Source organism: Rhinoderma darwinii, chromosome 13, assembly GCF_050947455.1.
Source record: "Rhinoderma darwinii isolate aRhiDar2 chromosome 13, aRhiDar2.hap1, whole genome shotgun sequence".
NCBI classification, from domain to species: Eukaryota; Metazoa; Chordata; class Amphibia; order Anura; family Rhinodermatidae; genus Rhinoderma; species Rhinoderma darwinii.
The window spans coordinates 34,104,415-34,119,622 of NC_134699.1; the positions used below are offsets into that span (position 1 = coordinate 34,104,415).

Below are 15,208 nucleotides of genomic sequence, written 5' to 3' on the forward strand. Positions count from 1 at the left end.
TAACATGTCTATCGATCCTGTGATTTCCACAATTCCTAAATTTTTCCTTCTTCGCGTTGCAATTTCAATGACGAGGAGTGTATATATATATATATATATATATATATATATATATATATATATATATGTGATAGATAGCGATAGAAGAGCAGGATTCTCTTCTTCTTTATGTTTGCAGTGTATAGAAGACATAATAGCCGTCACCCACCAACTCAGGGAAAACTGAGAGTTAGAGATAGTGCCTACAGAGGGGAAAACTGCTTAAACAAAAATGCAGAATACAAGTCATATACAAGTCATACAGGCCATATAAATGCCAGAAATAGCGTTATTCCTCATGTACACACATATGAGAGCTTATTCTGATTATACGTCTATCTAGGGACTGGCAAGGTGCCAGACTGTCAGACCGTGTTATTGAATGTTTTGTAGATTACTTACCAGGTTGTCACTGATCATCTGCAATGCATCACCAGCCCTTACAAACATGTTTTAAGTAATTTTCGGACACTGATGCAACGGATCCATCATATTCAACTCGCTTCAACACTTCCGAATTAACAAAGTTTTATGGCTTGACTATTTATTGTATAATTTTAAAAATTACATTATTTGATGTTACTTTAATATACTTTGTCATTTGATGCAAGAATATGGATGTCTTTCACCTCAGGAGCATATATACTTATATGACAATTCATCAATGTTTATTCTTATCACTGCAGTCTATCACTTAACCTACAACATAGCGCTCGGTGCATTAGAATTTTGGAAGAAGTTAAAAGGTAACTGGGGTTTGTTTATATATACGCTTTCTTGAGATGGAAAGATGATATTCAGTCTGCAGGTGCAACCGCAACAAACACAGATCAATCTGCTTCCAAGGGTGCTATAGCTGCTATCCTAGCATCATCTCTTTGTTTCTTGTTAAAGATGTGATATAAGGATTTACATTTTTTAAACTGGCCATAGACAGTGAGCAGAAGCCCTCGGGCCCCAATGCAAAATCTGTAACAGGGTTTTCCCCACTACCAAGTGCCATTAATAAGACCTATGCCTTATTTGACAGTGGGGCCTGTGACTGCCACCTCTGCATGCCCTATTGCCACCGTACATCCCTGACTACGTGACGTCTCCAAGACAGCTATGTATTGTGAGCAGGATTGACAACCTCCATGTATTTTCTGGACTGCTTAGCTAAAAATCACGGAACAGACCAACATTTTTACGAACAGTGCCCTCTGTAGATAGTGTCCCTCATAGAGCCTTCTGTAGATAGTGCCCCTGTAGATAGTGCACAACATAGAGCCTCCTGTAGCTAGTGCCCCCCAGAGAGTCCCCAGTAGATAGTGCCCCCCAGAGAGTCCCCTGTAGATAGTGCCCCTAACACTGCCCACTGAAAAAAACAAAAAACATTACATGCTCACCTGTCCCCGTTCCCACACCGTGCTCCAGTTATGCAGGCAGAGATCAGGCCTCAATCAGCGCAACTGATAGTCCCCATGCCTCCTAAGGACGCAGATAGAATTGAATGCAGGGGACTGGTTCTGGGTCTCACTTCACCCCAATTCTCCAAATATCTTATTATCTTAACCAGTTCAGGAGAACCTGAGCGAACCGGCCAAACTTTCAGGGGAAAAATCAAAATCACATAGTGTTTTTTCTGGCGGACACTATGGACCTCAGAAAAAAACAACCAGTTTTTGCGGGCTGTCCATAAATATATGGACAGTTGGCAACGCTGATAGTGAGGCATCTCCTGGTTTATAGATACCACTGGTGCAGGAGAAATCTGATCCTTCCTTGAGGAAAGGATTACAAAATCATAAGACATCCTTCCTTCAATCTTGCTTTTTAACATGCATAAAAAAACGCACGTAAAAATGTATATATTACTCGTAACAGATTTTTTTTTTATTGCTTTTCTTTAATTTTGAAACATCTTAAACATGCGTTTTTTTACGGCCTATATTGAAGCTTGCTGGGGGAAGGACAGCAGAAACGTAACGATGGGTATGTGGACCCACTGGGCCATAACACCGTAGCGGGATAGCAGCTGGCCAACAGGATACCAAGTAAATGTCTATAGTTCGAATAAGGGTACCTGTGGTAATTCAGACAGTAGCGATTGTTAGGCTCGGATGGGACCTTAGCAGCAGGCAGACACAAGGCGCGGTGTAACACAGCAGGCGTAGTATATGGCCCAACATGACTCCAACTCTATGGCACAGGAACAAGGTAGCACAGGATACAGGATACAGGTAGCATGTACACTGGCAACTGGAAAGCACTAAGGGACCATTTGCAAAGACTAACACGGGTAAACACAACAACGCTCAGGCAATGAAAGAAGAAGCAGGGCCCTTCTTATAGACCAAGGTGATCATGGGCTAATTTCACATACTATTCAGGTGCATGCTGGCCCTTTAACGTGGGGTACGAGCGTGCGCATGCACCCTACGGGACACAGGAGAGTGAGAAGTATTTTACTTTTAGCGTGGGTTCAGTTTTCTCTATATAACCAAAAATATGGGTCTTGTTGAGATTTTTGCGCATATTTGACATTGTCCCTGCGGTCTGGGTTTAATCCTGTTCTCATGGCTCAGGTGCTTTATTCTTAATAACTACCGTGAGATTGGTTGTGCGTCCGTTGTCACACTTTGACGGGTGGATGCACATCAATCCCTGCACTGAGTCCAGGGGGACGCCTACGGCGCTTGCGCCGAGTACCTTTGTCCTCCCTGTACTCGGTGTACTCTCTAAGTTCTAATCTTGCCCTACTGCGCAGATGCAGGCACTTTGCCCTGAATCGATGTTGATGTCAGGCTTGACATCACCTTATGCGCTAAGTCCACATGGACATCTATTGCGCCTGCGCTGATCTGTCATTTTTTCTCCCTACTCGGCATTGCTCTAAGTTCTTTCCCTGCGCCACTGCGCAGGCGCATACATTCTGACAGTCTCCGCAGTTTGCACATATTTGGTTCTGTCCCTGGGGTCTGGGTTCGTTCCTGTTCCCATGGCTCAGGCGCTCTGTTCTCATTTCTACCGAGGGGTTGGCTGTGCGTCCGCTGTCATACATTGGCGGGGGATGCACATCAATCCCCGCAAGTCCAGACGGACACCCACGGCGCTTGCGCCGAGTCTCTGTGTCCTCCCTGTGCCCGATGTACTTTTTGGGACACTAAGTCCATGGGGACTTCTACTGCGCCTGCGCCGATATGTCACTTTCTCTCCCTACTCGGCACTGCTCTGAGTTCCTTTCTTGCGTTACTGCGCAGGCGCCCACATTCTGACAGTCTCTGCAGTTTCGGATGTGCGCCTGCGCCGCTTTGACATCTACTATTGGCTCCTTGATACATAGCCGATCATTGGCTGTGGCCTCCTCTCCGGCGCCTGTTGTGTCCTGCTTTCCCCCATTGGTTGTCTGCTCTCACACCCACCTCCCATCCACGTCACTTCACACTCCCTTAAGAGGAGTGGTTTCTTGCCGCGCCGCCATTAGCCCCGTGTACCCCTGAGGACGCTACAAGTTAGCGAAACATGTCGGGGGGGCTCTAAGTGTTTTTAATTCCTGCCTAACCGAATCTATTGCCTTACTTTAAGTGTGGCTCACTGCCTCCTGACTGACTGTCAGCCGGCATTCATTCTTGGCTGTCTAATACCTTGCTGGCTCCTCCAGCTGGTTGCCTTCACTATAACTTCGGTCTTTGGCAGTGATAATTTTAAACTGTTATATGTGGTCTGTTTTGTGCTATACGTAGCTTAATAAAATTTGATAATAAAATGTACTCTCTATTAACTTTTGGGTGGTCAGGAAAATGGTTCTGTCTGCCTGCAGGCATTCCTTCTATTGACTTTATGTAATGTACCTGCTAACTACCCAGGGTCAAAATCTGTCTTTTTGTTGAGATTCGACTCTCATTGAGTAGAAATGCTAGTTGGTAGCGTGTGTTTGTATGCAACATCAGCACTAAATGTTGTGTCTGCCAACGAGTGGAAAATGGCAACCAGGACCATCACCTCTTGAAAAGATAGATTATTTTTATATTTGATCAGCGCCAAATTGCATGAAACACCTGCCATGCAAACAAAACGATTAAGGGTTCATGCACATGGCATTGTGGTATGGCAATGCAATGACTACACTACTGGTCTGCAAAATGCCCCCCTAGATACTCAATGCCCATAGGTATTTCAGAAGGCACCATATTCTCCACTAGAAGCAATGATTCTATGGGAGAATACTTCAGTAATACGGCTTGTGCCTCAGTGTAAAGATGGAGGCATACAGGTATAGTAAGGGCCCATATTTCACTATGAGTGCCATAGTCGAGATCCACCTGACACAGGACATTGGGCCTAATGATGATGATTCATATTATTTTCTACAACCTTGATTATCTATGTCAATCAATAGCCATTATAAAATATTGTAATTTATTTTCCCGATAAATATTGAATAATTTTGGTATCACGGATATAATTAAGGGGTTCAATACTGGTCATACTAAGAAATATTATGTCTACAGCCATCTTAAGGAGCAGTTTCTTAAGTAATTTGCTCCACATGGGCCAAGAACCATATTAATGTCTTTCTAATTGTTTCACACAGTGGCATTAGTGAGAAAACAATCACAGTTCAGATTATAAAATCACACCGGAATATAATGGCGCAGTTACTGCTCGCAGTTAGAATAATGAACCTTACATAGGTTGTTCTCCTTTCACAGTTGTGAATGATGTTTTATTGCTTCTGTTTGTTCTCTGCCGGAAGTAAAGATTTATAGAGATAACGAATTATATTCTGGAGGAAACCAGAAGTATTTTTTCCATGTGTCTTATCAGATGGTGTGGTGACAGGAGGAAATTCATAGTACCTGACAAGCAGAGCGTTTTAAGTCTCAGTGTTATCGCTGGATCTCTGTTTTCCAGATTCAGTTAAATTGGTTTGATTTCTGAGAGCTTTCACTGACAGAATAACCTAATTTGCTTATACAAATCTCCCAGCATCTTCTGGACGGTGGAAATGTTTGTTGGCCTGTTGTCCAGGTTCACGTTCAACACATCGGCAACAGATATATTATACGTCATTATATAATACTAAGACTTGTATATTGAAAAGAGCCTTATTGGAAGAAAATGTGAAATGACTTTTTAGTGTATATAAATTTAAAAAAACATTTTTAATATCGTCTATCTAAGCGGAGAAATTATTGGTTGAATTTACAGGCCCAAAGCCTGAAGAGAGAATCTGACGACAACATGTCCCCTTCTGAATTCTGTCAGGTGTAGTGATGTCTCGTATACCTTGTGTGGATCCAAGTTACCGGAAACTTGCTTTAATAATGTATATAAGTGGGGACATCAAAAAAATTTCGTGATTTGGGTACACACCAGGTCTTTATGGCAACACTTTACGTGACAGAAACCAGTTAGGGTTGTCATCAGAATATTTCATTAGGCATTCGTCCTGTAGATTTAAAAAAATAGTTCTAATTATTTATTGGACTTGTAGTGTTTGGGGTTTTGAATTGGATGGACGTGGAGGTAGATGATGACTACTTCTAAGAGCAACATAGCTTGTTGATTGTTCTCAGGTCGTCAGTTTGTAAGTGTATGTACTTATTTTGTAGGCTCTAAAAAGCTGCTCCTGGCTCCTACATGGAACGGACTCACTGCATCCCTGGGTTATTAGGGCTCATGCACACAACAGAGCCCTCTGCATGAAGAATGTAGAGCAGTGCACCGAGAAATGTTCAGAAATGTCAGATTCATATGGAATACAGAAAAATTCTCTGTATAAAGTCGGAGACATATACGGAAGTATAGTAGATGTCATGTACCTCATTGGTAGCCCTATAATGGCTGTAATACGGCCATGTGCATGAGCATAGGTACATCTTCTGGTGAATTTTTACTATGGCCCTTACAGAGTATTTTTAAGAGCCAGTATTTCTTACTGTTTGTCAACTATAATGCAATTCTTTATTTTCAAGAAATAATTTGCTTTTCTTCCAGATTTTCCTTTGTGATTCTTTATTGGCTTTTTCATTTGTTTTTGTTTAGTTCAGGCTTTTATATTAGGTTTGTATAAAGTGAAATCCATTTTCCTCCATATCTCTATGAGACAGAACATATTAGAAGGCGCTATCTGTAAGGCTTCTGTTTCATCTTTCATATCTAGTTTCTTTTCACATAGTCTTCCATAGTCTTACCAAATCTGGAATCCATAAGCGTAAAATAGATTTCTGGACCTTTGTGCACAGTTCCATTTATATCTGATCTTGGCTTATAACCAGGCTCATATTTAGCCTTTCCAATGCCCTGTCTTCCAGTAACTTTCATTCTAAAACCTAAAATGTTGACTGCAAAAATCAAGCAATATAAGAAATTAAATGTAAAGCTAAACTAAAATATGCATAATTTAATTTCTGTTTTACTCATAGAAAAATAGCGCCATGGCCGTGTGCCCCGTGCCATGATTCCAACAATTGATGTAATTGGTTCACTGCAAATAAAAGAAGGAACATGTTAGTTGTTATCCTGTGTCAGAATAAATCTATTCGATAGTTGCACAGTGCTCTATTTCCATTTTTTACTTGGTATCTAGAGGTAATAACATCTTCTGGACATATTACATTATAAAAGAGTATTTAGAAATTTGTGAATGCGACCTTGGTTACAACCACCAGAAAATAAGTAGCAATAATAGGTCCAGATCATTATATGTTGGTAGATCATTCTCGCCTATGAGGTATTTTTTTTTAAAAATAAATACATCAATGGTCATAGTCTAACTATTCCTCATATTATTATTATTATTATTCCATAGCCTTGCAGAACCCTAGGTTGTTTTCCTCACCTTAGCATATTCTGCAAGGTATGAAAGTTTAATATGCCAAGCAACCACATGACTTCATGTTTTGGTGACTACCAAATGTGTACATGTAGTTATATGTAGAGAAGTAGTCACAGTAGGCTCTTTTTGCTAAAGAATAGACTGCCTATCCATGCTATACATGCTATCTACACCATGGCATATTCTGCAAGGTATGTAAGCTCAGGTTGCCTAGCAGCTACATGACTTCCTGTCTGGGTGACTACCCTTTGACTACATGTAACCACAAAAAGTGCTGTCTGCTATAGAATAGACTTCCTCTCCATGCTACACAATCTCATTTTAGGTTCCTCACACTGAGGCAACAGCATGCATGGGAAGATTGCCCAGGATATCATGCATCTTCATGGTTTAGACTATGCATAAAAGGGGAGAAAACACAAGCAAGAAAGGTTGTAAATGATGAGGTTTTATGTAGCATGTGGAGATGGACTTTAAAATGGGTCATGTCTTTGTTTATACATTTTTTGCCTGCAGTGAATCTTAAAAGCCCATCCACATGACAGAAAATCAATGGAGTTTTAATACTCAAAATAGATTAAATAAGCGTATGCTGAAAAAAAAAGTTAGCGTAGTAAACACAGCTACCTTATATAACGTATGCGAATGAACCAATCAGAATGATCAATACTGAGTCCACCATATTTCCATCTCTACGTCACCATCACGTGTCTCTAAATTGAATTTTTTTTTTTACCCTGTACTATTTAATGAGGCTGAGCAATTACAGAGAACAGCTTCCAAACGAGAATGTTTGTGGAAAACAACATGTGCATAATTAGTCCTTAATGAGCCATTGTGTGTGTGGTATTTTTTTCCCTGTTAAACGTGCAATTAAATTTATAATGGTTTATAAGATGTAAAATAGCGTGAAAAGGGAGCGAGTGGATGGAGTTTGTACTCTTAACTCATTCCGTACCAGGTTTCTAAAAATCATATTTTCTTTACTATGTGTTTTCACTTAGATATGGAAAAAAAAAATGCTTCAGCGTGAGCTTGTTAAAGGTACTACTCTGTGTGATATTATGCATCAAGAAATGTCAAACATATTAATTAAATTACTAAATTACGTGAACAAGAACATCAATGATGTTTTACCCATAAAATTTATTTTTGGAAATTTACATCATTAATTTGTTTTGAAAAAACCTACGCTCTACTCTTTTTCCTCCTTTGTTACAATTGTCCTACAGAAAAGCAAACTATAAACCCTGTCTATATGCCCTATAAGGACATACGGATGTCATAAAGGGGCTCAGGCCGACCTCTATAAGCCAGAACGGAGATCCGCTCTGGTCGACTCGAAGTGTCCATATACAACATAGTTACATAGTTACATAGTACGGTTGAAAAAAGACACGTCCATCAAGTTCAACCAATGGATGGGAAAAGGGAAGGTAAACATTTCTACACATAGGAGCTAATATTTTTTTGGTCTAGGAAATTATCTAAGCCTTTATTACAGCCATCTACTGTCCCTGCTGTGACCAGCTCCTGCGGTGACTATTCCATAGATTCACCGTTCTCACAGTAAGGGTATGTGCACACGTAGTGACGAAAAACGTCTGAAAATACGGAGCTAATTTTCAGACGTTTTTTGAGCAACTCACGTTTTTCGCTGCGTTTTTTACGTCCGTTTTTGGATCTGTTTTCATTGGAGTCTATGAGAAAACGGCTCCAAAAACGTCCAAAGAAGTGTCCTGCACTTCTTTTGACGAGGCTGTAGTTTTACGCGTCGTCGTTTGACAGCTGTCAAACGACGACGCGTAATTGACAGGTCGTCTGCACAGTACGTCGGCAAACCCATTCAAATGAATGGGCAGATGTTTGCCAACGTATTGTAGCCCTATTTTCAGACGTAAAACGAGGCATAATACGCCTCGTTTACGTCTGAAAATAGGTCGTGTGAACCCAGCCTAAAGAAGGCTTGTCGCCTCTGCAGGTTGAACCTTTTTTTCTTCAGACGGAGGGAGTGTCCCCTTGTTTTTTGAGGGGGTCTTACATGGAACAGGATTTCACCATATTTTTTGTATGGTCCATTAATATATTTATATAAATTAATCATGTCCCCCCTTAGTCGTCTTTTTTCAAGGCTAAATAGGTTTAGTTCTTTTAATCTTTCCTCATAATTTAGATTCTCCATGCCCCTTATTAGCTTCCTTGCTCTTCTTTGTATTTTTTCCAACTCCAGGGCATCCTTTCTATGAACTGGAGCCCAAAACTGAACTGCATATTCTAGATGAGGCCTCACTAATGCTTTGTAAAGTGGTAATATTACATCCCTGTCCCGCGAGTCCATGCCTCTTTTAATACACGACAATATCTTGCTGGCCTTTGAAGCAGCTGATTGACATCGCATGCTGTTATTTAGTCTATGATTTACAAGTACACCCAGATCCTTCTCAACAAGTGAATCCGCCAGTGTAGCTCCTCCTAGGACATATGATGCATGCAGGTTGTTGGTACCCAGATGCAAAACTTTACATTTATCTACATTAAACTTCATTTGCCAACTGGATGCCCAAACACTTGTGTGGCCATTCATCTTAATGCCTGCCTGGCCGCAGCTTTCTCTGGTAAAGTCAACTGTTTGCAGTGGGTTTTTAGCTACCCTTAAGTTTCCATTACAAGATTTTAGTGAGGGCAATAGGGTAATTTTCCAGGGGCCTCGAGTTCCAACATGCGGTTCCCTCCAACCTTTGCAAGACACTCCCAGACATGTGCGTTTGAAAAAGAAGGATTGTGTTTCTTAAAATCCAACATGCTGAACCATTAAACACTGGCCGGATCTGCGGACAGTTACATAATGTGTTATCTGCATGGATATAGAAATAATGTTATCAGCAAATACTAATTTTTTTGTAAGTTGTATTTAGAATAGAGGTAATCTCAACTAGAACTATTTTCACTGAAGTTTTTTAAGTTTTACCTGTACAAGTCTTCGATTATTGATCAAATGGCACAATTTTCAATATATATTTTACTGATCATATCGGCCCTATTATCCATAAAGGACATTATATGATTAGGGGCTTATTTGCGCAGCAAAGTCATGTGTGTGTGGACCCTGTACGGTGGCTCTATGGGTCTACATTACTGACCTGTTTGCACTCTCTGTACCACCATATGATGACCCTGAGAAGCACTGCAGGATGCAGCATGAATACAGATGTCAGGGCCGGCGTGACAGTTGATGATGCCCTGTGCAATGCCATCTGTAAGTGCCCCCATTCAATATAATGTATGGTCACAGAGTGTGCAAATAATTATACCATACAGTACCTAAGCACCACATACAGTATGGTGACCATATAACAGTGCCATACATTGGCCAGACACAGTTGACCTAAATAACAGTGCTATGCAGTGCCGCCACCACCATTCAATGCAAAATAATATACTGTACAGTGCCAGATAATGTAAGTACTACCATACAGTGCTAAAATACTACCAACATACAGTGACAAAATAACAGCTCCACATATAAAGCAATCTAATAACAGTGATATGCAATGTCTAAATAATACTACTATACAATTATGGTAATATAAAGTCCATGTTCACATCTGCACATTCATAACTTAAGCCAAAACGCTACGCCGGATTGGTTGAATTGCAAATCCCAATGCCTTCTGACAGACCCCATTATCTTAAAATGGGGTCTTTTGAGGTAGTCTTGGGGTCTGTAATTTTGACAGCAAAACTAGCGCGCATGCTGTGATGTTCTTGTTGCCAAATGTGACGGAACTGCCCACGAAATCTCTGAATGGAGCCCCCCACTGCAGTGTTAACAGAGCCTAAGATATACGGTGATAGGAGGCCTTTGGTGCCAGGCTATCGAGAATAAAACAAAAACAATGAATCCACGAGAAAAAAAACCTTCTGTGTGCTTCCATATAAAATCGGACGTACGCAGAGGTACAGTATGGGCTCATATCAGGTCTAATAATGATAGAAGTTGTATTTTAAAGGTACCTCATGGAAACGTTTGCTATCCACTAAACATAAGATTGTAGTACACTAGTCGCCAATGTCACCAGGAAAAAGTTTGCACATAAATGCACTTTTAGTAAATAAACCCTAATGATTGAAGGGATTGTTTGTTTTTTTTTCATATTTGTATATACATTGCTTTGCTACGGTGTTGAAGTATGTTTAGTGCTTGTTCACATTGCAATGTCTGTGGGTAGACACAGCAGTTCTTGCTCACATAACTGACCATAAACAAACATAATTCACATTTTCCAAGTCACATAAAATCCCACATTATTACTGATTCTCACCACTATAACCAGACCAAATATATCTGAAATATTCATTACCAGTGGCCGAGGGAGATGTTGACATTTGCCACTGTGTCGCCTAAGATTTGTGGAGCATCTCTTCTAGGGGAAGTATGTGATATACATTGAGAGTTTTCATAGTAGCATAACGGTACTGCTAGAGCTGCCTTATAAAAATATTGTCAGCCTTTTATGTATAATGCACACCTTTTTGTGGGATGAAATACCACACAGAACAAAGCAAGAAATCTGTGCTAGTACAAATGGAAAAAATATTTAGGAGCATCACCGCTAAACAGGGTTACAGAAATTTCATTGTGGCCCAAGAGCTTCAAGCATGGCGGAGTGTCTTGAAAAAACAACTAATAGGAAGTGGATCTAACAATCATTAGTAAAATGTCAGAGTAGGATTCCTAGGGGATACTAGAGGAAATTATCTTAGGGGCCCACCATCAATCTGTATGGATCCTGTGCATAATAACATACGTTCTCTGTCCAACAGTAAGTGGACCCCTGACCACATCACACCTATATAAGTTTGTTGGACATCCCATTCAAAAAACATTGGGGTTAATATAGAGTTGGGCCCACTCATGCAGCTATAACAGGCTCCACTCTTCTGGGAAGACACAAGATTTTGAAGTGTGTCTGTGGGAATTTGTGCCATTTTAAACCAAAAGAGCGTTTGCGTGGTTAGGCACTGATCTTGGATGAGACGGTCTGAGTCAAAATTGTCATACTAATTCATCTCAAAGGTGTCCGATGTAGTTGAGATCAGGGCTCTGAGCAGCCACCCAAGTTCCTCAACACCAAACTCATCAAACCATGTCACCTTTATTGACCTCACTTTGTGCATTGGAGCACAGTTATGCTGGAACAGGGAAGGGCCTTTCTAAAACTGCTGCCACAAAAGTTGGAAGCATACAATTGTCTAAAATGTCTTTGTATGCATTAATATCACTCTTTACTGGAGATAAGGGGCCTAGCCCAAACCTAAAAAAAAACAGTCTGAGACCATTAACCCACCTCCACCAAATTTCGGCACTATGGCATCACTCTAGAGAACATGTTTCCACTTCTCCAGTGGTGCCATGCATTACACTACTCCAGTCGACGCTTGGCACTGGGCATGGTATTCTTAGCCTTGTGTGCAGCTGCTCGACCATGGAAATCCATTTAATGAATCTCCCAACACACAGACTTCTTGTGCTGATGTCCCTTCCAGAAGCCATTTGGAACTCTGTATTGAGTGATGTAACAGAGCTTAGGTGATTTAGATGCCATGTGCTCCAGTACTGGGACCCATGCTCTGTGAGTATGTATGGTCTACCACTTCGTGGCCAAGCTGATGTTACTCCTAGACCCTTCCACTTCACAATAACAGCACTTAGAGTTGACCGGGGTAGATTAGAAATCTCACCATTTGCCAAGTAGCAAGTTTAAAGTCACTGAGCACTTCAGTACGACCCATACTACTACCAATGTTTGTCTATAGAGATCGCATGGCTGTGTGCTTGATTTTATGCACTTCTTGCTTTTTTTTAAAGCAAGTATTTGTAATCTTGATTCTGCAACCCAACAATACATCAGAGGTGGTTGTGGGCAATAGGCCCCCTAACCTTCTAGCCTCAACACATGGATCAAGTCACGGCTGAAAGGTCAAATAGGCCAGATCATGGATCAATGTTGTTATCTGGAAATAAGTCATTAAAATCCATAAACTTTCTAGTTCCACCTTATAAAAACCTGTCTAGCTAATTTGTAAAATTGAAATACTAGACATTTTGTAGTAAGAAGACATTTATATTCACTGAGCCATGTACAATAATACAAGCACCTGTTGCATAGAGGGTAGTCCTATAATTGTCAGGATTATAAGCCTAGATATTAATGTCCCTCATCTAGAACTCCCAAAGTCTATTAATGTTATTTTCTGCCTGTAATTCTTGTAATAAAATTGATTAAAGTCACAGTCTTGGCTTCTTCAGTCCGTGATTCAAGGAATCTAAAGAATTTCTTCTGAAGTCAAGCCTTGATACAAAGTATTCCCTTCTATAATAATTTTCTTCCTCTGCCCATTTCACGGTGATCTTTATAATGGATTCTATTCAATACTGGCCAAGTGTAATATCTAACCTTGGGTTGGACAAGAAACCATTTATCTACTCCCTTTCTCCCATACTGCATATATCATTCTCTAAACCCAAAATACAAATGTGACAATATATTACAAGTGAAGATAATTCTTATTCTGCCTTATAATATTTATTCTGTATTATTTATACAATCTCTATCATTTTAGTTCAAATTTATGCCCATAATCCTCATTGTATAGATTTATTTGTGTTTACTTATGAAGATGACACATTGGTGTGGGCTTAGTGGACCCAAATGTTTTCAATAATGGAGGAGTTCATAGGTTGTATTCCAGGACTTGTCGGCACTCCATTGGTATACGCAACTCTAAAAACATAACACATGAACATGCAAGCTGTCTTATTAAATACGACATTGCCGGTCCCTTAAATATGGTTGCTCTCTATATAGTCAATTTATTACATGGTAAGGCCGATTCAAAGAACCATAAAATGGGTCTGTGTTGGACAGACAGTAATATGGGGCCAATAGGACCCCCATATAGTACCTCTGTTCTTCTCCAATTTCATACAAAGGTACATGGAGTTTTTTGTTTTTTAAATCCATGCACCATACAGTGGCACAGGGAGTGCCTATGGCTCCATAATATGGCACCATAGTGCTCCGTACGCTGCCATCCAGGCATTGTACATATATCTTTGCCGTGTGCATGAGACTTAACATACAAGATCTTTGGAGTAAACAATAACGTGGTCACATTCCTTCCTTAAAGATGGTCCTGTTAGAACCAGCAGTGTCCTTTAACAGATGTTAGGCAAAACATCGACTAACGATTTACCCCAATCTCAAATTATCCATAGACAAAATGGTTGTTCAATACATTTCCCTAACATTCAAAAGACTAGAATATTGTTATAAAGACTCATTATTGATTGTTTCATAAGAAAAATTTTATCTTCTATGGCCAGTCGAATTACCATCTTGTCAAAGGCTAGGCCAGTGGAAATTACATTATTTTACAGACCAATCCCTGCAGTTCTACTGTGCAAAACTTAGATCACCGTGGATCCCTATGGTGATATAAGTTTGGTTCAGTACTACCTGGGGGCAAATAACATTTAAATCAAAATACGCACATTTTATATGGACCCATACAGAGGTACAGTATGGCGTCATGCAGCTCTATGGGTGCCATATTACAGCTGTGTACAACACGGATCCATAATACAGATCCATAATGCAGTCATATATCCTGTACTTTAACATCACAGCATAATAGGCAGATTTGCTTTTCAAGGCTCTACGTAAGCTTGGGGGCAACCCCTTGAGTACTGTAATGGTGGCCATTTAACTTCTCACCTAGTTTTTTTGAACGGATGAATAAATACTTTACCAGCCAGGTGGAGGAGGACCATTTAAGTGGGTAATGGTCTTCACATAATAGCACATACATTCTGCAGTGTCAAATAATCCAAAAATTGCCAAAACTCCTAGGCCATGTCTCCTCTTCACCTGTCTATGTTACTGAGAATGGTAGAAAACATAAAGCTTAGCTTCTGACCTCTTTGCACGTGTATATGAGAAAAAGGTTTTTAATTCATATTTTTGTCTTATAGTTTGATGGGGAGAACATGTATATGAGTATGAATGAAAGTAACCAGGACTTCCTTTCAACAAATCAGGTATGTTCCGCTCTGCTTCCCTTGTCACACTTGTGGTATAGTGGTTATAGCTTACGGTAGATGTGAAGATCCTCCTGACTTCCTAATGCTAATGGGAAAGATTAGTGAAGCCATTGAAAATCACAAGATTATAGAATTTTACATTCAGACTTATATCATTGACATTTAATATGCAAAAGCCACGGGTCCTATTGAAACTGTCCAAACATAAAACTGCAATCCACCTACAAAAAAAAACCTGGTAT

The 15,208-nt window shown here is 40.1% G+C and overlaps 1 protein-coding gene across 4 annotated transcripts in view; it reads left to right on the top strand.

Moving 5' to 3' along the window:
* The window catches only part of TOX2 (TOX high mobility group box family member 2), a 107,106-nt gene that overhangs the window by 24,541 nt on the left and 67,357 nt on the right, over positions 1–15,208 (top strand). For 2 of the 4 annotated variants that reach the window (XM_075847039.1, XM_075847041.1), the window contains exon 2: positions 14,898–14,963. The exons of the other annotated variants lie outside the window; for them this stretch is intronic. In XM_075847039.1, the coding sequence (XP_075703154.1) occupies positions 14,898–14,963 (66 nt within the window). The remainder of the gene's footprint in view (positions 1–14,897; positions 14,964–15,208) is intronic. 4 annotated transcript variants of the gene reach the window in all.